Source organism: Phodopus roborovskii, unplaced genomic scaffold (assembly GCF_943737965.1).
Source record: "Phodopus roborovskii unplaced genomic scaffold, PHOROB, whole genome shotgun sequence".
NCBI classification, from domain to species: Eukaryota; Metazoa; Chordata; class Mammalia; order Rodentia; family Cricetidae; genus Phodopus; species Phodopus roborovskii.
This window is the reverse complement of record NW_026126485.1, coordinates 2,450,116-2,473,116: the sequence shown is the minus strand read 5'-3', so window position 1 is coordinate 2,473,116 and position 23,001 is coordinate 2,450,116. Positions and strand designations below refer to the sequence as shown.

General features: G+C 39.8%; 1 protein-coding gene across 1 annotated transcript in view; it reads right to left on the bottom strand.

Moving 5' to 3' along the window:
• Positions 1-21,413, bottom strand: part of Hecw1 (HECT, C2 and WW domain containing E3 ubiquitin protein ligase 1) — a 245,792-nt gene extending 224,379 nt beyond the window's left edge. The window contains 1 exon segment of the mRNA XM_051194725.1: positions 21,297-21,413. Within this exon segment, the coding sequence (XP_051050682.1) occupies positions 21,297-21,326 (30 nt within the window). The 5' untranslated portion in view covers positions 21,327-21,413.
• Positions 21,414-23,001: the final 1,588 nt, after the last annotated feature.

The following is a 23,001-nucleotide window of genomic DNA, read 5'->3' as shown; positions in this document are numbered from 1 at the left end:
CAGTCCAAAGGGAACCTTCCCATCACCAGGTGCTTTTTCCATATATATTTTTTCTCATCTTTCCTCAACCATCCAAGAGCTACTCCACCCTCCAAGCTCTATGACAGTAAGTTGTGACCTGGAGATCTGACCTCATCGGGGGCCATGGTTTCTAGCAGCCTTATGACCATGGGAGAGGAGCAACAGGTTTTGTCTCAACTCCTTGGTGGCAGAGTAGAAAATGCACTCTTCTTCTTATCTCATAACACAACTCCCCACACTCAAGAGAGCTGTCCTCACAGTTCTGGGAGACACACACGATGTTGGCCATTCTTCCTGAGCAGGCAAGTAGGTAAGGGCACAATGCATACCCAGTGTCTGGAAAAGTCTCAGGAACTTCATTCTGGTGATATTTCCAAACTGAAGGAGGTAGCAAGTAGGAAACTAGGCCTGGCATGTTCAAACCCAGTGTAGGCAATAGCTATTCTATTCCTAAAGAGCAACTATGCCTCAAACTGGACCTTGACATGTGCCCAATATACCCACAATAACCAGAACTGCTTGCCTCGACTTGGCATCTTTGAACCTGTCACCCAATGAAACAGCATGTGGTGAGATGTTCCCTACCTTTAAGTCTTCTTTTCATCTCCACTCAGGTCCTTCACTTTATTCCCCTGTTTCAGTGTGTCAGGTTTTATTAGCTTGAACTTCTAAACCCAGTTCCTTGGGAATCTCTCTCAGATTTTGATCAGGCAGATTACCCCCACCCTATCAAACTTTTCTCCCACTCTATCTTTCTACACAAACCTTCTCTTCCTGCACATCCCGTCTCCACAGTCTATTGAGCACTACCCTCTTTATTTCTCTCAATCCCCGAAGCTTACCTGCTCCACGCTTCAAACTCTTGGCTTATATATAGATCTATTTTTCTTTGGTATAAAACGTCCAACTGAGATAAGGGATCTGGTTCTTCCTGAGAGAACCACCAAATCTTGCTAAGAACAAGAAAGCCCTGGTCTACATGATTGCTGATGGTTTTAAATTAGCTCAGGTATGCCACAATGAAATATTTTTTAAAAATATACATTTTTATTTAAATTAGAAACAATCTTATTTTACATATCAATCTCAGTTCCCTCTCTCTCCCCTATCCTCCCACGCCCCTCACTGTCACCCCCATCCACTTCCCAGGGAGGGTGAAGCCTTCCATGAGAGATCACCAGAGTCTGTCACATCATTTGGGGGAGGACCAGGGCCCTCTCCTGTGTATCTAGGCTGAGGAAGTATTACTCCATGGGGAATGGGCTCTCAAAGTCCATTTGTGCACTCGGGATAATACTGGTTCCACTGCTAAAAGCCCGATAGACTGCCCAGGCCTCCTAACTGACACCTATATTCAGGGGGCGTAGTTTGGCCCTATGCTGGTTCCCCAGCTGTCAGACTGGGGTCTGTGAGCTCCTGCTTGCTCAGGTCAGCTGTTTCTGTGGGTTTCTCCAGTATGGTCTTGACCCCTTTGCTAATCACTCCTCCCTCTCCACAACTGGATTCCAGGAGTTTAGCTCAGTGCTTAGCTATGGGTATCTGCTTCTGTTTCCATCAGCTACCAAATGAAGGCTCTAGGATGGCATTTAAGGTAGTCATCAATCTCATTATAGGGGAAAGGCATTTAAGGTAGCCTCTCCACTATTGCTTAGATTCTTAGTTGGGGTTATCCTTGTAGATCTCTGGACATTTCCCTAGTGCCAGATTTCTCTTTAAACCTATAATGGCTCTCTCTATTAAGGCATCTCTTTTCTTGCTCTCCTCTATTCTTTTACCAACTTAATCTTCCTAATCCCTCATGTTCTCTTCCCCTCCCCCATGCTCCCGAATAATCCAATTAAAAAGTGGGATACAGAAGTAAATAGAGAATTCTCAATAGAGGAATCTAAAATGGCTGGAGGACACTTAATAAAATGCTCAACATCCTTAGCTATCAATGAAATGCAATACAAAACAACTCTGAGATACCATCTTATACCTGTCAGAATGGCTAAAGTCAAAAACACCAATAACAGGTTATGCTGACTGGTAGGAGTGCAAACTTGTACAGCCACTTTGGAAATCACTATGGTGGGTTCTCGGGAAAATAGGAATCAGTCTTAGGCATATATCCATAGGATGCACATTCATACCACAAGAATATCTGTTCAACTATGTTCATAGCAGCATTATTTATAATAGCCAGAACTTGGAAGCAACCTAGATGCCCCTCAACCAAAGAATGGATTAAGAAAATGTGATAAATTTACACAATAGAGTATTACTAAGCAGCAAAAAAAAAAATAATGGAATCTTGACATTCACAGGCAAATGGATGGAACTAGAAGAAACCATCCTGAGTGAGGTAACCCAGTCACAAAAAGACAAACATGGTATGTACTCACTCATATATGGATAGTATACATAGAACAAACAATTACTAGCCTACATTCCATACCTCCAGAGAAGCTAGGAAACAAGGAGAACCCAAAGAGAGACATACATGGTCCTCTAGAGAAGGGGAAAGGGACAAGAGCTCCTGGACACAATGAAACCTTATCTGCTATGGACCAAATGGGAACTGTTGGAGCAAACGCTGTGGTGGCAGAAGCAGAGCAGCAGCTATGCATAGGTTATGTTGTGCAATTGTCCTGTGCTGTTTGAGCTCATTGAGAAGCTGGCTCTGGAGATGGAATTTATCTCTCCTATTTCAGACTGAGGTATGTTTGTTTCAGTGTTCTGGTCAGGCTGCCTTCCGACTCTTTGACAACCAAAAAGAGCACAGTGTAATAGACCAGGAATAAAAGCATTGTGTTTTAAGGACAGCTAATGGGTAAATTATTTCCAGAATAGGTTATTATTATTTATCTCATGATATAGAGATATTTACAGTAAAAGCAGCTAATGACATGCTCATCCATAGAGAGAACAGAAAGGACTTTCTGTCTAGAATTCCACTAACCAGTAAGTCCAGAGGGGAAAAAAAAGTCTGACAGGACTTCCTTAGATGATTCCTAGGGGCAGTCGTAAGTGTTTTACTCTGTATCTGATGCTTTGCATCTGCTACATGCATTCATTCAAAGCTAAATGCATGGGTATGATCGATAGTTCTATATACAGTATAAAGATGGTGTTGTCTTCTTGTAAGGTTTACCTGGAAATTTACAAAGCCTCATGGTTTACAGTATGCACATAGGTAATGTTAATGAATTATATATGTAGTTTGGAGTCAGCTTTCTTTTATTAATATAGCATTTCACAGCACTGTCTTTTGGGGCAAAGTCACTGTGGTGACTTATAAAAGATGATGGCAGCAGGATTGTTGAATGTAGGTGTTTGTTCATAAGAAGGTCACTGGACTTTCATCTTTTCATTTAACCCTTTAACATATGACAGGAAGTCACAACCCTATGAAATAATTTCTGAATCTGAACATCTTATAATGCATTTGTCAAGGCAATATTTTTTTAAAAGCATCAGGAGATATGAAAATGGATTTCAGCTGGAATAAGGTAACATGTAAATTGATTATAAAGAATGCAGAAGGCATCCTATGTAAAAAGACATTTTAAAAACTTCAAGTAAGGATGCATTGTGTTAGACACATTGATGAGATAATCATCCATTTTACAGAAGGTTGGGAAGTAGTATTGAGAGGATAAGTGTGGAATACAACCAGGAAGCCCTGTAGGCTAATTCCTAGTCTGTAAACCTGATATCCCAGGTTGAAAGGAACAGGTAGAGATTCTTCACCAGATAGAAGAACTGACATGCTATGTGTAAGGAGAGAAGATGGAACTGGAACTTACATGGAGGGGAAGGGCCCAAGGGTAAGGTCAGAAACACTGCTTCAGTGATTCTTGTAGCTGACCTAGCAGATAGGAAAGTAGTCTAACAAGCCGCTTGTTTATCAGACTGTTGAAACAATGAATGTGAACTTCTCCAAGGCTCTCATGTGGGAGAAGAAAAAGTCTCAAGCCAGAGAAAGAGAAAACTACTCTAAGAAAGAGATTTCACACATTTCTAACTTCTTGTGCAAACACCTTACAACATGAAACTGAAGTCCAGACAATGATGAGTCAATGGTGGCCATGACCACACCTTGCATGGGACCACTTAGATGAGCAAATCCTAAGTCCTCTATTTAAATTTTGATATCACTTCAGGCCCCTAAACATGGACTTGAGAGGTTTGCAGGATCTCTTTGTTCCTCTTCCCAATGTGGACATTAAATAATTCTCCCTTTTCTGCTTTCTACTATTAATTTGGCTCCTCTTATGGTCTTATTGAGGACTGAGGAGGCTAGAACTTATTGGGACACAGATTGAGAGCCCCAAGTTCAATAGCATTCTGACATTGACTTTTAAATATTTAACAAAGAATGACACCAATGAAAACAGGAAGTATTTGGAAAGTGTAATTCTCAATTTGTTATTCTCTGTGTGAAGGCTGCCTAACTCCAACATGCTTACAAGGGCACAGGTTTTCAGAAACAGAAGAATTAGAATATAATTACCAGGAAAAGCCATCAATTTGGTTTTAGACACAAACTTGAGATGATAAGAAAATTTTCACATGAAACATCCTGTAATCTCAGTAGGTTCCGTGTTAAATGAAGTAAATCCTGGGCTGGAGGACGTATTGCTCCTGCTGCAATTGGAAATGTAGAAACATATTTTGCAGATCAATGGGAAGAATTTCTTATCTGCATTGTGGATACATTGGATAGCAAACCTCTGATGTGCTTAGTGGGTAGTTTTTGAAGACTATAGAGGTGGAAGCTGCTATCTGTAGAATGCTCCTATTTCAGATGAGCAGTCAAGACAAGGGCCATACCTTCCTTCTTAGATAGTGGTTGTCACTCCCACAGAAGATGACCTGCCTGTTCTCCCAACCTCTCCTTCCCTGGTGACCTCTTAACACACCTTGTGGGAGTTGCAAGAGACTATTAATCCCAAGCCATCTTGATAGAGTACCAGGCAAGGATGTGCTCTGTTCTGAGACTATAATCAACCTCATTTGGGAATGGAGGATGAAATAGTCCTGCAAGTCTGTCACTCTCTCATAACCAGTTGCAAAAGCTTATGCCTCTGTGATCATAGAACCACATACAACCTTGTACAGATTCCTGTTTAAAATGAATCTTATTAAATGAGTCTTATTAGTTGTTTTACCTTATTTTCTATTGCTGTGATAAAACACCGTGACCAAGGCAAGGCAACTAATAAAAGAGTTTAATTGGACTTACGATTCCAATGAGTTAGAATTCATGATTGCAGCATGAAGATATGGCAGCAGCTGGCTGGAACAGCAGCTGAGAGTTAACATCTCAATCCATAAGAAGAAGGCAGACAGCTCACTTGGAACCACATGAGTCCTTTGAAACCTCAAAGCTCACTCCCAGTGCAAAATCTCCTCCAACAAGGTCACACCTGCTAATCCTTCCCAAACAATTCCACCAATTAAAGATCAAGTATTTAAACATATGAGTCATGGGCTCATTCTCACTCAAACAATCACACTAGATAAATGTCAAAAGACTGGGTGGCTGTTTCTAGACAGCTTTCCCTATACCCTCATCAATATCATGGCTCTCCAGTTCTAGCAAAGGATAAAGGGAATCTAGAACAGAAAAAGTATGTACCTATGATCACCTAGTCAACATTAACTTGGGTTTACTGTCGAAAGTAAAAGCTGGGAAAAAAGTGTCACCACTAACAGTTTAATGAGAGTACAAATATAAGGATTCAAAAAATACAGTTTGAAAATGCTCTACTAGCAAATAGTTCCTTAAATTCTTATAAATTATACTTATTATGTGTCTTGAATAAAATGTCAGAAATGCCCAGATGCAAAACCAGATTTTTTAAAAAAAATAAAGTGAAAATGAACTTAGAGATGTATGAAAGACAGAAAATCTGAGAACACAAAGAAAAAATGAATAAAAAAAAGCATTTGCTGTATAAAATACTTTATGTCTTTGTTGTCTGAGAAGACTTTTGAGGCACCAAGAAAAATCATAGTGTTTGCTTAGGCAAGAGAGTTAATTCTTTTTCTTTCGCCTTAAGGACTGATCTGGGCTGATACGGCATCAAAATCCAGACTATATTTTAGCCCTTCATCCAGCATCATAGTGTTTAGCTCCCTTCCTCAGAGTACAAGATGGCTCTTAGCATTCTAGTCATCACAGTGAGATTCTATATCTCATATGGTGGAAGAGTAAAGAGGTACTACAGCTTGCCAGATGAGTCAGCTTCCTTACAAAGCTCCCTCAGAAGCACCACCTACTGATTCCCAAATATATCTCGTAAGATTTAGTGTGTCATATGACTATACCCACTTGATAGGAAGACTGGGAAACAATAATTCTACGTTCCCTCAGGGATTTTATTTGGGGGAAGTAGGCAAAGAAAGGAGAAGATGTACAGTAAAATTACTGACGTAGATATAATAAGGGTATAGAACTGACACACTAAACATGTTAGACAAGTGTTTTCCTGTGGTGGTGAAAATGGGAATTCAGGGGACATATTCATGTTCAGATACGAGGAATAGCAGCAACAAAAGTCTAGATAGCTCAACATAATATTCAAAATCTTTAAAAACTATCTTAAAACTATCGAAGTAACAAGGAACAAATAATGTAGATTTTGGCTATATTATATACATCGAGAAAATATAAGAATATATAGTAATATACACATGTACATAGTAATATTTTTTCTCTATCTTTGGAAAAAGACAAAGATAAAAGTTTAGATTTCACTGTTTCCCCCAAAGATGTCATGCCATAATCTAAAGATGTGCTTTTAACCAAGATACATTTTACTTCCTTGAACAAAATGATGGAAAATATTTGCAAAGTTCCTTTGGGAGATAGTACCATACTGATAAAAAATAACACTTGCTTACATCGTTGGACATGGGTTAGTTCAATTTGGGCCTGACTAGAAGTGTCACACTGGTGTGACAGTGTCATACATGTTATGGGAGTAACTAACCACTTTCTACCTGCATTTAAGGCCCACTCCATGAGATATCTTTGTATTTTGTTTCTAAAACCCCTTTGTAAGCATTTGCCAAGTTTGAAGTGGAAGTTCTTAGTACCCACATTTTGTTTTGAGCACTTTCCCACCAGCCTGGTCCAACAACCTTGTCAGTCCCAAAATAACGCAAAGAGACTCTATCAATTATAAAGTTGTTGGCCAATGGCTAGAGCTTCTTATTGGCTAGCTCTGTCTTAAATATTAACTGATTTCTATCAATCTAAGTGTTTCCACATGGCCTTACTGGAGAAAGGGTCTTGACCTCTTGACTTTTCTCTACTACATTTCCCAGAATCCCCCTTGTCTCCTTCTTGCCTTCTTATTTGCCAACATTGCTTTATTCATTAACCAATAAGAAAAATATATTTACAGAATGACATCTCCCATCACTTGATACTGCTAAAGTAACCAAGAAGCTGAGACTAGATAGATCATGGGCCTATGGAAAAAGCCTATTATTGTATTCTGCTAAAGGAATGTAACAGTAAAATGACTCCTAATAACATACTCTTATACCCATAAATCTGGACCTGGATCAACCCACATCAAAGAAGCTTGTTCTTGACATATCAGAATTAATACAGAGATCCACACTAGACAATGTGCTGACAGTGAGAGACCTTGGAGTCTCAGTGCTAAATGAGATGTTTTCTTCAAACCCCTCCCCTCATGACTCAGGGATCTATGTGAAAGAGAAAGTGGAAGGATTATAAAAGTCAGATGGTTGGCTCCAAGGAAATAGTCTCTTCCAGAGACAATGGATCTGATGAACACATGAATTCACTATAGTGTGACAGCACACACAATGCCTGAATAGGTTCAAGTCAAGTGGGGTCCCAGCACTGAGAGGAGGGGGAGTTGATAAGGTCTCCCATCCCAATCAAGAAGCCAGTCACAGTTTATACCCACTGACAAAGGAATATCAGTCAGTGGAGTCTCCCTGAATATATCAACCACACTTTAGGGTAGTTCACATTCCCTTTTATCAACACAAAAGGAGCTCAGTGATATTTTTGTGGACTTTTTGTTTTATTTTGCTTTGGATTTTTTTTTTTGTCTTATTGGTTTGCTTGCTTTGATTTCCATTTTTGTGTTTCTTGGGGATTTATATTTTTAAAAAAGAGAAGGCGAAAGAAGATAAAGTTATGTGGCAAAGGAGTTGGGGAGAATCTGGAAGTAATTGGGGGAAGGGAAAACATGATCAAAATAGACTATGAATTTTTTTCAAATAAAATTTGTCCTAGCTTGTTATTGACTCTTTTTTTTTTGATGTTTTAATTTACTTTTTGAGAATTCAATACAACATTTTTTTATATTCTTTTCCCATCCCCAACTCCCCCCATACTTCTCCCTTGACCATTGTTATTAAATAAGTAAGCAATGACCATAAAATCTCCTGCTGAAATTGGAACTAGATGGTTTTGATGCCAATTGAGTCATACCTTATAGCCTGAAAGAAGCAGAGACCAGACAAATTGTCTAGAAGAAACAAAGACCAGCTGAGCCCACTTAGAAAGAGCATTAGCCAGCTTATTCGGTTTCTTTCAGGCTGTGCAGTTTGCCCCAGGTTTTCCAGCTTTTGTGAACTATTACCCATGTGGTGGTGGGCTTTGATATGCAGCTGCTCCTCTGTTCTTATAAGTAACCCCAATAAAATGCATTAGTTCACCAAGCTTGAATACACTATATCTGTACTTAGGCTCCCTTTCTGATCTGCACAAATGTGTATGTCTAATCTCCCAAGAAAAAAAATCTTATTACACAACAGGTACTCTATGGCCATTGATGGTGGAGTATTGTCAGCTATGATAACTTTACCTAAACTACATATGTATACAAATACATTATATACATTATATGCAATTTTAGATAAATAAATAATATGATTCCTTGTGGATTTTTAGACATCCTTTGTGTTTTATCCTTTTCTTCCTCCATCTCTTCCTGTATTGATGCCATGACCCAATGAAAGTTCACTCTGTTTTTTCCCATTTCTCCCTTCAACACAAAAGTGAACAAAGAATAGCTCTGTGGAGAGGTAAAGAAAGCTCTGTATTAATTGGATTAGGCTCTGGGCTTAGAACTTCTCCAAACCACTGAAGTTATCAGTTAATCAGCCTTTGCAACACAGTTTAAAAAGGCATTTGTAGACATAGCTTTCCCCCCAATAGTTCTCATATCCAGTCCACACCCAATTACATCCTGTGCTGTGTGTGTGTGTGTGTGTGTGTGTGTAGGGTGGGGGGCCTCACATATTATTTTCAAATATTATAATGTCCCATGTAGTTAGGAGGACTCATTCCTAGAATATGACAAAAATGAGGCTTGGTAGCAGGGAAGATAGCAGTCTTTAGGAGACAGTGATAACTGGAAAAGCCATTAAGGAAAACAATCTCCTGGATTATATCAAAATTATTAGCATAATGATTCAGATCTGACTTGTTTTTTTCCTCATCTGATCTATCTGGTATAACATTTATATGTGACATAGAACAGAATTATTATACTTAAAATAATTATGAACACGCTTTAGTCTGAAGGTAACAGATGAAAGAAATATACATTTAAAACTACCAAAATTGACATATTTTAATAAAAAGCTAGTTTAACTATACATTCTCCCTGTATTTAGTTATTTGTACCATATGAACTATCTTATATTTACAGAACTTAAATTGATCTATCATCTTTTTAACATAGTTTTTCTTTTGTCCATTTGGACCTTATAGTTATAAGCTCATTGGGAGTGTCTAGCTATAAATCTGGGGAAGACTGATCTGCAATGTTTAAATTATCACAGCTCTTCTCTATGGATAATGACTTGATCTGTTTTATTATATTTGTATTATATCATATTTATTTTGCACAATAAATGGAAAACCACATTACAGAACAAATTAGATAACAATGTAGTATTTTTTAAACTTCCTTTTAAACAATATTGTATTTTTAATGGACCAAATATTAATAAAAGTGATAGAAGCAAGAGATCAGATCCTTTAAAAATAAGAATTCCATATCCTTGTAGGCATAACCAAATCTTACTTTTCAATTTAATGGTCAGAAATGGGAGTGGAACCCAGGAGTCATTGTAGTATTATTGTCTATTTCCTTTTATTAGAAACATGAAGACATTAGTTGTATGAGTCAGTCAAATCTAACAGTACAATAGGACACCTTAGAGACCAATTTAATCAATAAACAGTACTTAAGGTATAAGTTACCATGACTGTTGTTAATAGGGACTGATGTCTTTTAGATAATTTGGGTAAGAAATTCTACCAAATCTTTGGATATCACTAGGAAGGATACATGGAGTTAAAGTTACTTTGTTTGTTAGGCAGAAGTGTGCTATAGAGCCATTTACAGTGCTGGATTTGTTGTATTTTCATAGTAATAAAAATGATTGGGTCTAGTTTATATATGTGTATGTATGTGTATGTATTTTAATAGGAATATAATATAGTATCTACGTTTTAATAGGAAAAATTTTTTCTTTGGTTATAAGAAATTGAACTAAAAATATAGGTACTCCAATATGGAGTGATTTTGGAAGATTTAAATTTTTGTCAGCTTAAAAACTAGATATAGGATAAAAAGTTTGACATTATTTTCACTTTATTCCTTTTGAGCCACCTGTTTATCTTTGTAATGAGTATGTAAATAATTTAACAAATATTGTTGGACCTAATCTGTGGGGCCTCTGGTAGTGAATCAGTATTTGAGGGGCAAGAACGGGTTTAAATACCGACTTATAGCACAGTGGAAAATTACAGGAATTTTTTGGCTTAGCTCCTCCCTGTGTTGTCATGAGGTATGGTTGTCACGGGGTGTGTGTCACGAGGTGTGTTGTCACGAGGTGTGTGTCACGAGAAGAGTACCAACAAAAGCCTTGGGGTAAAGAGTTCTGGCCAACAGCTTCAGGCTAGCTCAAGGAGCCTCATATCCCTAGTATACAAATGGACTTTGGGAGCCTATTCCACATTGAGGGAGACTATTAGCCTAGACACATGGAGGAAGGCCTAGGCCCTGCTCCTATTGATATGACAGATTTTGAAGATCACTCATGGAAGGCCTCACCCTCCTTGGGGAGCAGAAAGGGGGTGGGATAGGGAATTGGGAGGGGCAGGGGAGAAGGGGAGGGAGAGGGTACTGGGATTGACATATAAAACAAGCTTGTTGCAAATTTTTAAAAAAGGGTGAGGGGAACAAGTATAGTGCATGAACTATTTTATCTTTATAAACTAAAAATAGAGAGATGGATAAGTGCCCCAACTATATTATGATGCAAGATTTTTAAGATTATCTGTAAATTTTAAAATGACCTTGTAAACCTTGAAGCTTTATTAAACTTTTTTCATTTTACATATCAACCCCAGTTCCCCCTTCATCCCCTTCTCCTGCCCCTTACCTCCCCTCTTTTCCCAACCCCATCCATTCCTCAGAGGAGGAAAGGTCTCCTTTGGGGAGTCAACCAAGTCTGGCATATCAAGTTGAGGTAGGACCACCCCCCCACACACACACACATCCATCAAGGCTGAGCAATGTATTCCACCATAGGGATTGGTCTCCAAAAAGCCAGTTTATGCACCTGGGATAAATCCTGGTTCCACTCCCAGCTCCCCCAAACAGATCAAGCCAAACAATTGTCAACCACATTCAGAGCGCCTAGTTTGGCCCCATGCAGGATCCCCAGCTGTCAGTCTAGAGTCTGTAAGCTCCCATTAGGTGGAGTCAGCTGTCTCTGTGGTTTTCCCCATCGTGATCTTGATCCACTTGCTCATATAATACCTCCTCCCTCTCTTCCACTGAACTCCAAGAGCTCATTCCATTGGCTGTGAAGCAGGGATTTTAAAAAATGTTTAGAGATGTATCTTATATAGGTTTGGCTAAGAAATGAACTTTGAAAAGTGTGTTCATTCATTTGTTTGTTTTCAAAGAGTTAATAGTGATAAAAAATCCTTAATGCACACACTCACACACACAAATATATATATGCACACACATATATGTATGCACAAACACATATACACACATATATATATAGACACACACATAAACAAAGCACATATAAAAGCACAGAGATAAGTCAACCACTTAGTCTTTGGAACAAAGAGTTTATTGTCTCAAAGGAAGGCAATATCCAATAAAAAAATTGCACTGTGGAGTAGGAGTAATCATCTCTTAAAATTAATTTATATTCTCAAGTAATGCAAATCATTTTATAGGAGCAGAATTGAGACAATTATTGTATTCCAATAATTGCAATACTGGATATGTGGTCACTTTTAGTCTGTTGGGGAAGTTGGAGTTGGGACCATTTTCCTTAAAATTTTAGTTTTACAGTGAGTCAAAGTAAATTGGGCCAATTTAATAACTTTAGTTTATATGAGCACTAATATAGAAGCCAATCTGGTACCAAGTTAATGAAATAAAACAAATACATGTAGATAGTACATATATATATATATATATATATATGTGATAAATCATAAATATATTTTTTAAAACCAAAGATTTTTAATGTTATTATTTGAGAGGTTACTTATATCTTCTGTAATCCTCATTGTAAAAAGGTAATGTAATACAAAGATCGTTAGTAAACATATCCATTATTTTATATGTAGTCTAACCTTAATAAAACCTTTACATTTAACATTTTAACATTAAGAGAATTTGGGAAAAATATGATTTCTATGTTAACTATGATTATTATTCAAGTTTGAAATAAATTTTAATTGGTATATTTCCTCTTTTGGAAGGAAAACAATCAATGTACATAACTTTAGATTTTATAGCTTAATGAACTACTTATCTTCTGACTCTGATGAGTATTGTTTTATATTAACAGTAAATACTTTTGGGTCTTATGAAACAATTGATAGACCCAAAGATATCATTTTGTAAGATTTTTAAGATGTTCTGAGCACCCAGCTTTATGAAGTGGTATATATTCCTCAGGCCTTTTAGTGTGTTACCAAAATAGTTACATTTTTTAAAATACACACATGTGCATTTTAATTTGGCATGCCCAAAATAGTGTTTTAACATACAACTAAAATGAGTTAAAATAAACTGATATGGTCACAGTTTTTGATGGAAATGGCATACAAAAACAGTTATCACAGAAACACATGAGACAATTATGTGCAATGTAGGTGTACCTAGTTTAAAAAGAAAGTTCATTCCCTTGAAGTTGTTTTATTATTTTGTATGTAGGTGCTTTGTTTTCACACATGCCTGTGCATCACAGGAATGAATGAAGTGTCCACAGAGGCCATAGGCCCTCAGATCTCCTGACACTAGAGTTACGGCTGATTTTGTGCACCATGTGTGGCCTGGGACTCAAATCCAGGTCCTCTGGAAGAGCCGTCAATGCCTTTAGCTTATGCGCCATCTTTCCAGCTCCTACTTTTTTCTTAAAAAAATATCTTCCATAAAGTGAAAACATAGAGTTTAAATTATCTCTTTTGACCTCAAAAATTTATAGAAATCGGCGTTGTCTTCAGAACATTATAGGGGAAAGCAGCAGCAGAGCTCTTCTTGTGTAATTACCATCTTTACAGAAGGTAAAGGAGACAGGCAGGAAAGCAAAGAGGCAGAGAACATAAAGACCTCCCCATTTCTCCAAACACTTGTGAATTGAAAGTTTGTAACTGTCACACTAAAGCTGCCTGGGGCACCAGATGATAGTTTATCTCTAAACACTTCCTCCTTTCTGGAAACCTTGTCCCCCACACCCCATCTGCCTTTCTCCTGACAATAAAACTTGCAAACCTCTCATTGTTAACTAGAGATTCCTGCTCTGGATCAGGGTTACGTGCTGCTTTGACCACTGATGTTCTCACCAGTCACTCTTCACTGAGTGACCTGTCCTCTTCCACTGAGTCTTGGGGATACCCAGCATATTTATAAAAACATGAATGTGCTCAAAGACAGTGAGTTGTCAAACCTTATGTATTTCCAGACAGGTAACAAAGTTCCTTCTGATCCAGGATCAGGAGTTTGTTGGATTTCCCTATGAGGCCATTGGACAGACAGCTCTGTTGGGTTGGAGGGAACAAGTGACTCTTGCCTTTTGTTTCTTTATGATCAAGTACTCAGTAATTTCCTGAGCTAAAGCATGCAATAAGCAGAAGAAGACACCAAAAGGGGGCAGAATTGGGTATTTGAAGAGTATCAGGACACAAAGGGGGAAATTCAGCAAATTATTCCCAAAGACAAAGAAAACTAAAACCAAACCAGAAACCACAATATCTTCAAAGGATTAAAATGAAACAAAGCTAACAACAAGTCAGTCAGAATCCAGAATGCTGCCTTTGGAGATTTGAAAGCAAGCAAGCAAAAAAAAAAAAAAAAAAACAAATGTTTAGATAAATGTTTAGATCAAAATGCTTCTAAAGCAAACAAACAAGATACTTTCAACTTTGAAAGCAAAGCAAACTAAGAAGGATATCTATCAAATAGGAGCCTTAAATAACCATTTCAGAATAAATAAATGGACCATCAACCAATTCAAGGGAGGTTTGAGAGAGTCCTGGGAAGAACTCACCAACAATCTACCTCAGGAAATAACTCCAAGTGGCTTGGACTGAATGGGGCCTTGTAGGTGCATTGCATCTATCAGGGTGACTACTGTTGAGTAAAATGGATTATTCTCCCAGAGTCCCACACTGGGAGCCATAACTGTCCATGCAAAAACACAGTGTTGACCTCACATAGAATAAGAATTTAATTGGGTGCCAAATGTGAGTGACCATGGTCAAGAAACACACATTTAGGGTTACCCCCAATTCCTTTTCCAACACGAAATAGTTTCATGAAGTTTTTATAGTAATAGGACAAAGGAAGTCATAAATCAAGACATTTTTCAAATACATTGGTGGAAACATCCCAGAGGCAGGTTATTGCCAAGTGGAAGAATCTCAGCTACAGATCTCAGATGCTATCTGACAAAGTTCTTAGTTCTTTGCTTGACAGAGAATGGGGCATGGTTAGGTTAACACATCCCAAAAAATTTTTATCTGTTAGTCACTGGATATTAATTCTGGTCTTACCTATTAGTCACAGGATGTGAGGTACAACACAGAGGTAGGCAAGGCATAGTATTTACAGGGTTAAAGACTTTCAGAACTAAATTTGAATCAGTCTCTGGACCTGAAATATTGTACTCTCTCCACATCACTGAAGTGCTAATCAGTCACCCAGGCTTTGTGGACTCTGCTTCCTTCTAGAAGTTCTTGTGCACAGGGACAAGAGGAAATCTGAACATAGTAAAGAGTAACAGGGGTCCTTTGGAGGATAGTAACCTACTGATCACATGCTGTGGCATTTTTTAATGTTGTTGTTTTGTATTCATTTTTGGTTTTGAGATAGGTTCTCATGTAGCCCAAGATGGCTTGGAAGTCCCTATGTAGCCAGAGATGACTTTTAATCCACCAATTCTACTTCTCACCTCCTGTTTTAGAATATTATTTTAACTATGTAAAGATCTGTTACATTTGTTTATGCTGTATTTGTTAAATTATGTAAAGATATATTGCTGTTTCACCTTGCCTAAGGCATCTAATTGGTTTAATTAAAAAAAAAAAAAACTGAATGGCCAATAGATGGATAGGTGGGGCTGGCAAGAAGAGAAGAGAGAATGAGGGAGACACAGAGTAAGCAGTGAAAGTAGGACATACAGAATGAAAGAAAGTTAAAAATCCCTGAGGCAAAATGTAGATGAAAAGAAACAGGTTAAGTTATAAGAGCTAGTGAGACAAACATAAGGCCAAGCATTTATATCTAATACTAAGTCTCTGTGTCATGATTTTGGAGCTGATTGGTGGCTCAAAAAGAAGCCTGCTACAAACTCCAAGTACTAATATAGGCTTTTGTGGCACCACTCCTGTTTTATGCAATGCTGAGATGGAACCTATGGCCTCATGCATCTTAGGCAAGCATTCTACCAACCAAATTATGGCATCCCTTCACATCTTGTGGTCATTTCAGCAGGCCTTATAGGAAGGAAAATGAGTTGCTGACAGGTTTCATCCACCCAAAGCATAATCTTCTGTTTTCTCTCTCCATATTTGTACTGCTTAATCCAAATTTTTCTGCCTTTTAGTAATGTATATGGCAAAGATTTCTGTTTCTTGTACTTCTCCAGCTTAAACACCAAAGAAAAAGCAGACAACATTCTTGCAACTTAAATAGGTGTTAAGGACAAAGTGATTGAATTACAATTCCTTGTCATAGAAGTAAATTTTGGTCCTTTTATTTTTCTTTCACACACATGATATTTCCCTGACATCTGTGCAATATAAATATATCTAGAAAGTGTGAAATGAAAAATCTGTTCCACTAAATACATAAAAGAGACCCCAAATGAAGTATCCATGATAGTGTTCATCATCATGGGCACAGATGGTGTCCTCCTCTAGCTCACTCCTCCCTCCCCTCAATGAAGGCTTAAGTTTCATCCACTGTATTCATCCAAAAATATCACATGCAAATAGATAACACCAGCAGAGCCCATCTGCACACTATATTTTATTTTTCTGTCTTTTGTGTGCATCCAACTTTAGGTTGATAAATCAAGAAAAAAAAGTATGGTTTCCAGTCACACAATGCTCAGGTTGAATATGTATTGTTGCCATAGAAATTCAGTGACCTAGAAGTCTAAAGTATTTCCTCAACAACCATGGCATTATCATCATTTTACACTGAACACTTGTCATTTTCTCCTCCAGTGCCCAAGCCACAGAAGACTATAGTCACTTACTAATAACCCCATGTGTGTTCAGTGTGGAACAGGACATATTAAATCATCAATATACTGTTCTGCCTTTTAAAAATATCTAAAAGAGGTTTTAAGGTGGCTGGAATGTATACTTAGGGTGGAGTTGAAAGTCTGTGAAAACACAGGAATACTGTCACATCCTTCAAGACTCCAACTGTCTCTCCACCTCATAATAGCCTAATCTGGACAAGTGATGCTTAGAAGTAAACCTCAGAAAGCAGAAATTAATAAGGCAAGTAGAAAGTCATAGGACTCTGGCAGCTTCCTTGGTGTAGCCCGTGGGTGGGTGTGCTTTTAAGACAAGGAAGTTGTTTGCTTTAGGAGATTAGGTGGAAGTGAAATATGAGGGGGAAATGGAAATTAGAGAAACTAAAAAGGGAAAGTGTTGGGTGACTCTTGGGGAACACTTTTGGACACAGGTCACTCAAGAAAACACCCTGGATGGTGATGGAAGTGGTGCCTTAACTATGAAATCCTGAAGTTCTAAACATTCTGAAATTGTACGTAATTTCAACATTGCACTCTAGGAACAAGAAATGTCAAGGATCTCCTTTCTTAACCAAAATACATTTAGTTTTAGAAAAGAATTACTCTGAGTATCCACAGAGAATGGGATTAACAGAAAGCTCAATAACACTAGAAAACCTGCATTGTCCACAAGTGGCCTTAAGTTATTCTATGCATATATAAGACACATAAATTTAAAATGATAATTGAATTATCGATTACTTTTTACCCTCAAGTTTGTTCCATTCAGTGGCATAAAACAAGCATAAACAAACAGAATTGTGGTCTCAAGATGACCTATAGTGTTATCTGGTTAACTTCCTATGTTTAAAGAAGAAAGTAAATCACAAAGGGGACAAGTGACTTGAAAGAAGCTACTCAGAGTTGCAGTGCAGGGAATGTACAGGGAACTGGGCCTCCTGGTTTCCTAAGGTGGCTTGCCTTGCCTGGAAAAGAGAAGTGGGAAGTCTCAATGTCTGTAAGTCATTCCTGTCCACCCAAGAATCTGCCTACAAGACTTCGTCTATGTAAGCTGGCCCAGGAAAGATGTTTGTCTCTAACTGCTAGGTCATTTCAGAAATACAGTGATTTGCACAAATATGGGTCAGTCCATTTCCTGGACATGTCTGTCATCATTGCAAGACTTGAGGGAGAAATGGCAGCAGTTCCTTGTTCTGCTTACATACAAGTTAAAGGACAGAACTTGGGCCAAACAGTTTTCCTTCAAAAGTGTGACAGAACAAAGGCAGTGACCAGATTAACTTTTGTCAAAACAGACAAATACAGATCATTCAGGTAAAAAAATTTAAATAACCCAACGCTATAGCATTTTTAATGTTCTCTCTACATGTTTTGTTTGTTTTCTGGAGATGAGTAAAGCCTCCCTCAGAGCCACCCGCTGAAAGGCCTGGATTTGAGTCCTTGTTTATCATTTCCATTAAGCATCTTACATAACCTCTCCGATTCTTCCAACTGACTCATGAAGCAGAAAATACCCACCTACCTCCTGCCCATACAATTACAGAGCATCTCCATGACCTGAAATCCATTCTGTAAACATTTCTCACTACAAATCATGGACCAGGCAAAGTGTGAGGTGCTGCAGGGATGAGCCGTGAGTCTGATAGTGCCCTTGTTCCAAAGAAGCTCAGAAGAACATTTAAACCAGGAAGCTATGGCAGGCACATTCACAGCTTGGACACCTGCAGTACCATGAGTACTTACTTAGCTGTGTGGATGAAATGGCTATGGGCAAACAGTAAACTATGCCTAGAGGGTACTGTTATTCCAGGATGTTATTTTGATCATAACTTTTAAGGAAATTGGTGCTACATGTATTCTGTGAGCTAGAGTCACTGATTGAATGCCTTACCCTGTCTAACTTTTCATAGTTACTGAAGTAAATGAAAACTCTTTATTTGCCTGTTTAGTTTTATCATTGCCTCACTCATTATCAAAACATCAGCAAACATAATGTGTATTATGAACAATACCAAATCCTATCAGAGAACGTAAACCTGATGCTACTGCTAATTACTACACAGAACAAAACACATGTCTACACTTTCATTAGAAACAAGCAAACAGAAATCAGTAGTTGGAAAAGTTATTTCTCAATTATCAAGCAAGAGGTTGTAATGAACAATTAAATCATAAAGAGAACCTGTTACACAACACACTTAACATTCTTCACTGCTCCCCAGATCTCCTCCCCTGTGAAGTCTCTCTGTTTTAAGTCATTAGTTAATTTAATTTATGGAAAAAGTGCAGGCACTGGAGTTGATATTTTTAAATGAGGTTTGTAATAAACACATAGTTTGCTTCCATTGTTTGGGCTATAGTTACTTTTCTTTCCTAACCTGGGTAACTTTTCTTGCCCCTTTGATCAGTTATCAAAGAGTGTTGGAACTAGAGGGGACTATAGAATTAGCTGGACAAACTCACTTTACACTAAAGGAATGAAACAGGGTTTTCTTCTAATGATTACATTTCTTTTTCCTTTAGGTATTTCTTCATTAATCACATATCTAAAACATGGGAGGCAAAGCTTCAATAGGCCCATCTTTAAAAGCCAAAGTGTGAAAGGTGTGAGTCGAATGATGTTATATCCACAAATAACAGCAGCCGCAGTCCTTCTGCATGATAAGCTGTTCCGACTCAGGATGTGGCCTCCTGAGCCACGTCAATAATGTCACAATCTGAATACATTTAGGCAATTGTCTTAATGAAAACCCATCCCCCACAAGAAGAGACCTGTCACTCTGTAAAGAAGCCAAGTGCACTAGACTGAGATCCTAGTGTCGGTCTGTCAGAATATGGTTTATTAAAAGAAATGCTCCAGACCTCAATTTGCCTGTTGGTCTAGGACTTAAAATAGTTCTTCATTTTACCAACGACACATTCCAGAGGAGGTAGCAAGTGGAGGAATCAGGCAACAGGAAAGTCTGCCATAATCTACATCTCTACAAACAGACACACACATTCATATTAGGGGAGGCATGAGGATTGTAATCCCTTCTTAGTGAAAAACACATTTTCAAAATGAATCCCCAAGCTAGAGTGAATTACCGTGATGGTCACAACCGGATCGAGTCCCACTGTTGAGAAATGCAGATCTGGCCACCTGCTTGAGAAGCCTTGGAACACAACACCGCTGGGGTCTTTTTAAAAAGGTGGCCTTTTCAGGTAAGGCACCTACCCTCCTAAATCGCCTTTTAAATTCCAGGGGGGAAAAAAGCCACCCCTTATCTTTGAACTATGCTGTTCTTCCTATATCCACTTCTGCTGAATACAGCATAGTTATCTTTTCAAAGACAGAAAGAAAACAAGGAGACTCGCACCACTGCAGATCCCAGAAGTAGCCCCAAACTACAGCAACGTCAAAAAATATCTTCAGCAGCTAGGAAAATCCCCGCATGCTATCTGCTGTTAGCTCAATGCAGACTGAGGCTAGCTGTGCCCGGAACCACAGCAAGCTGGGGCATCTCTGCAGCCTGTGTCCCTGCCAGCTCCCCACCACCCCACCCCCATGAGCTGAATTTGGCAAAGAAGTTACCCTGCCTAGCCTCTGTGCTCAAGAGGAACAGACCACACATCCATACTCCCCAAATTAGTTCAGTGCCTGGGAAATCGAGGCTTCGGGGCTGTCAGAAAGCCCTGGAAGGGAGGATGGAGGGCCACTTTGAGCTCTAGGATTTTGCTGCATTGTCATGGCCTGGTAAAGTATGGAGAATGTGTCGGATCTCCAGCCAAAAATGGAGCGGATGCGGTTTTCCCAGCGCCCCCTGCCTACACTCCACCCCCCTCCCGCCCCTCTTCCCGCCTATGTGCAGGTGCAGTGGGGTGGGCGAAATGACCAGATACTCCCGCCGAAACTCAGGTGGCAGGCCCAGCTGAGAGGCACAGCCAGCCAGGGATAGGGAGTCGCCTGGGGAACACCCACACCGCGCATCTTCCCAGCCCGTCACCACCCAGGGGACTGCACCTGGCCACCGGCTGCAGGAGCCCTTGAGTAAGCACAAGAGAGTTCGAGAGGAGACCACGGGATACAATGTCTAAAAGCCCAGCCCAAGCGAAGGCTCATAAGGAGTGGGTGTGGGCTGGGAAGGGGGATTACGTAGGTCTCTCCGCCCCCTCCCCTGGCATCTCCTAGCCACTGGGAGGGCGCCCAGGGGCGGAGGAGGCGCTGCGAACCCGTTTGGGGGCTTCTTTGTTTCTCTCCGGGGCCCTCAGAAGGGCCAGGTCAGCCTGCTGTACCCAAGCTTTTGGATGACATCCTGGCCTGGGAGGCGACCCACCCCAAGCCAACAATTGAACCTCGCGGGAGAAGAAAGGGGGTGGGTAGAAGGGTGGATCCCGGCTGTAGGAGGGAGGGAGCTGCAGGGGTTTCATAGGGGTGAGGAAGCCGCCCGAGAAAGGGGGAAGGGGAAGCTGGTGGTTTGAGCGTGGTGTCTGCTTACCTTGGCAGCCTCCGACTGGACACAGATCATGCTCCGGTCAGCACGCAGGTTAGAACTGGGGGTCGCACGTGGCTTACATAGGCGCCAAGCATTGAGGACCTGGTTTGCGAGCCCTGGGCGATCGCCTTGCTCTGGCTACCGGGAATCCAGAGCCAGATGCTGTCAGAGCCACCGCCACGGCTGGAGCAGCTGCGCTGGTGAACCTGTGCGAGCCAGGAGGGGGCCTTCTGGGTCAGAGGCGCGTGGTATTGCGGCTCAAGTAAGGGCTCCCGGTGCGTGGCAACGCAGCACACTTTATTGCTTTATCCTCCCTCCAGCATCCCCTCCCTTCCTGCCTGCTCCTCTGTGGGAACCAGACTTCAGAACCAACCAGGAGCCGGGCTTGTTCTCTGTAGCTCTGCTCCGCCCTACAGCTTCACGCACCTCCTCCTCGCCCCCATAGTAAATATATATTGATTCTTGTTACCACTGGGCCCATCCTTCCAACACCCAGCACGCGTTCTGGGCTTATCCTACACCAGCCACGGCTCACCAACCCCTTTGTGCATATGCAAATGGTGTGTTCTGAAAGGATTCAGTACAAACTATCAAGTTAGGTACGCTGTGACAGGTGTTCTTACCTCAATTTTAAGCACCATCTCACAGACTTATTTCAGAGCATCCTCCAGTATTTTCACAGCAAGTGCCCAAACAAAGGTTTAAAATCGCCCCCCGGTATCTATTGTTGACAAGCTTAGCTTTCTAAACAGGTTTAGTATTAAACTGTGCACATTGTCAATACTAAAACTGGAAACAGGAAAAATTCAAACCTTTCTTTGACCACTCAACCAAGAAGCAAAAGAAAGTGAAATGCTATGTATTCACTAACAACTCCTCTACATAAACGAATTCATGTGCATTTGGTATAATTTGGGCTTCCATGTGTTCACATAAAGAGCAAAGGTTCTGAGCACATAATCACCACAAATCCATGCTTCTGTATTCTTCACGATGCTTATTTATTTATTTCCATTTTCCTGCCAGAATCCCTAGGTACCCCAGTTTTCACATCCTTAGAAGTCAGTCTCTCTCTCTCTCCACTTCCCCCCCCCCCTCTCTCTCTGGCAAGACCTCTATCTCCAGAACCTTTTACTGAAAAGCTGACTACACACATCTCCACCATTTCTAACAGAAAGATAGGTGACCTCTTCGTGATGGCCTTTCCCCTGACCCAGCTCTTGTCACTGATTACATTTTTACATTAAGAACTAACTTTCCAGAAGAATAAATCCTCTCCTTCCCCTGGGAGCACCTCACTTCCCTTCTCTCTGCTCACTTGAGGTGCTTTGCCCTTACCCAGCAGGAATTTCCTTTTGTCAGGCAGAACTCCGATCTTTCTGTCAGATGAGTTCAATGCTGGCCATTTTTCACATCCTATTTAGAAGTCACACAGAATCCTGAGCATACATTTTACCAGATTTTATATCTGAATTAATATAGGACTACTGTCTGAAGAAGACCTCCAAGAATAGGCTTGGTTGAGCTGCACCAATAAACAAACTATAATAGCAACCAAAAACTTGAGAAACAAAACAAAACAAAAAAACAAGTCTCTTGTATAAAACAGTATTGAAGGTTTCTAAATGCACACAATACCAACAAACTGCAACAAGGGATAATTGTTCACCTCAATAAGTTGCTAAGATGTTCAATTTGATTTTCAGTG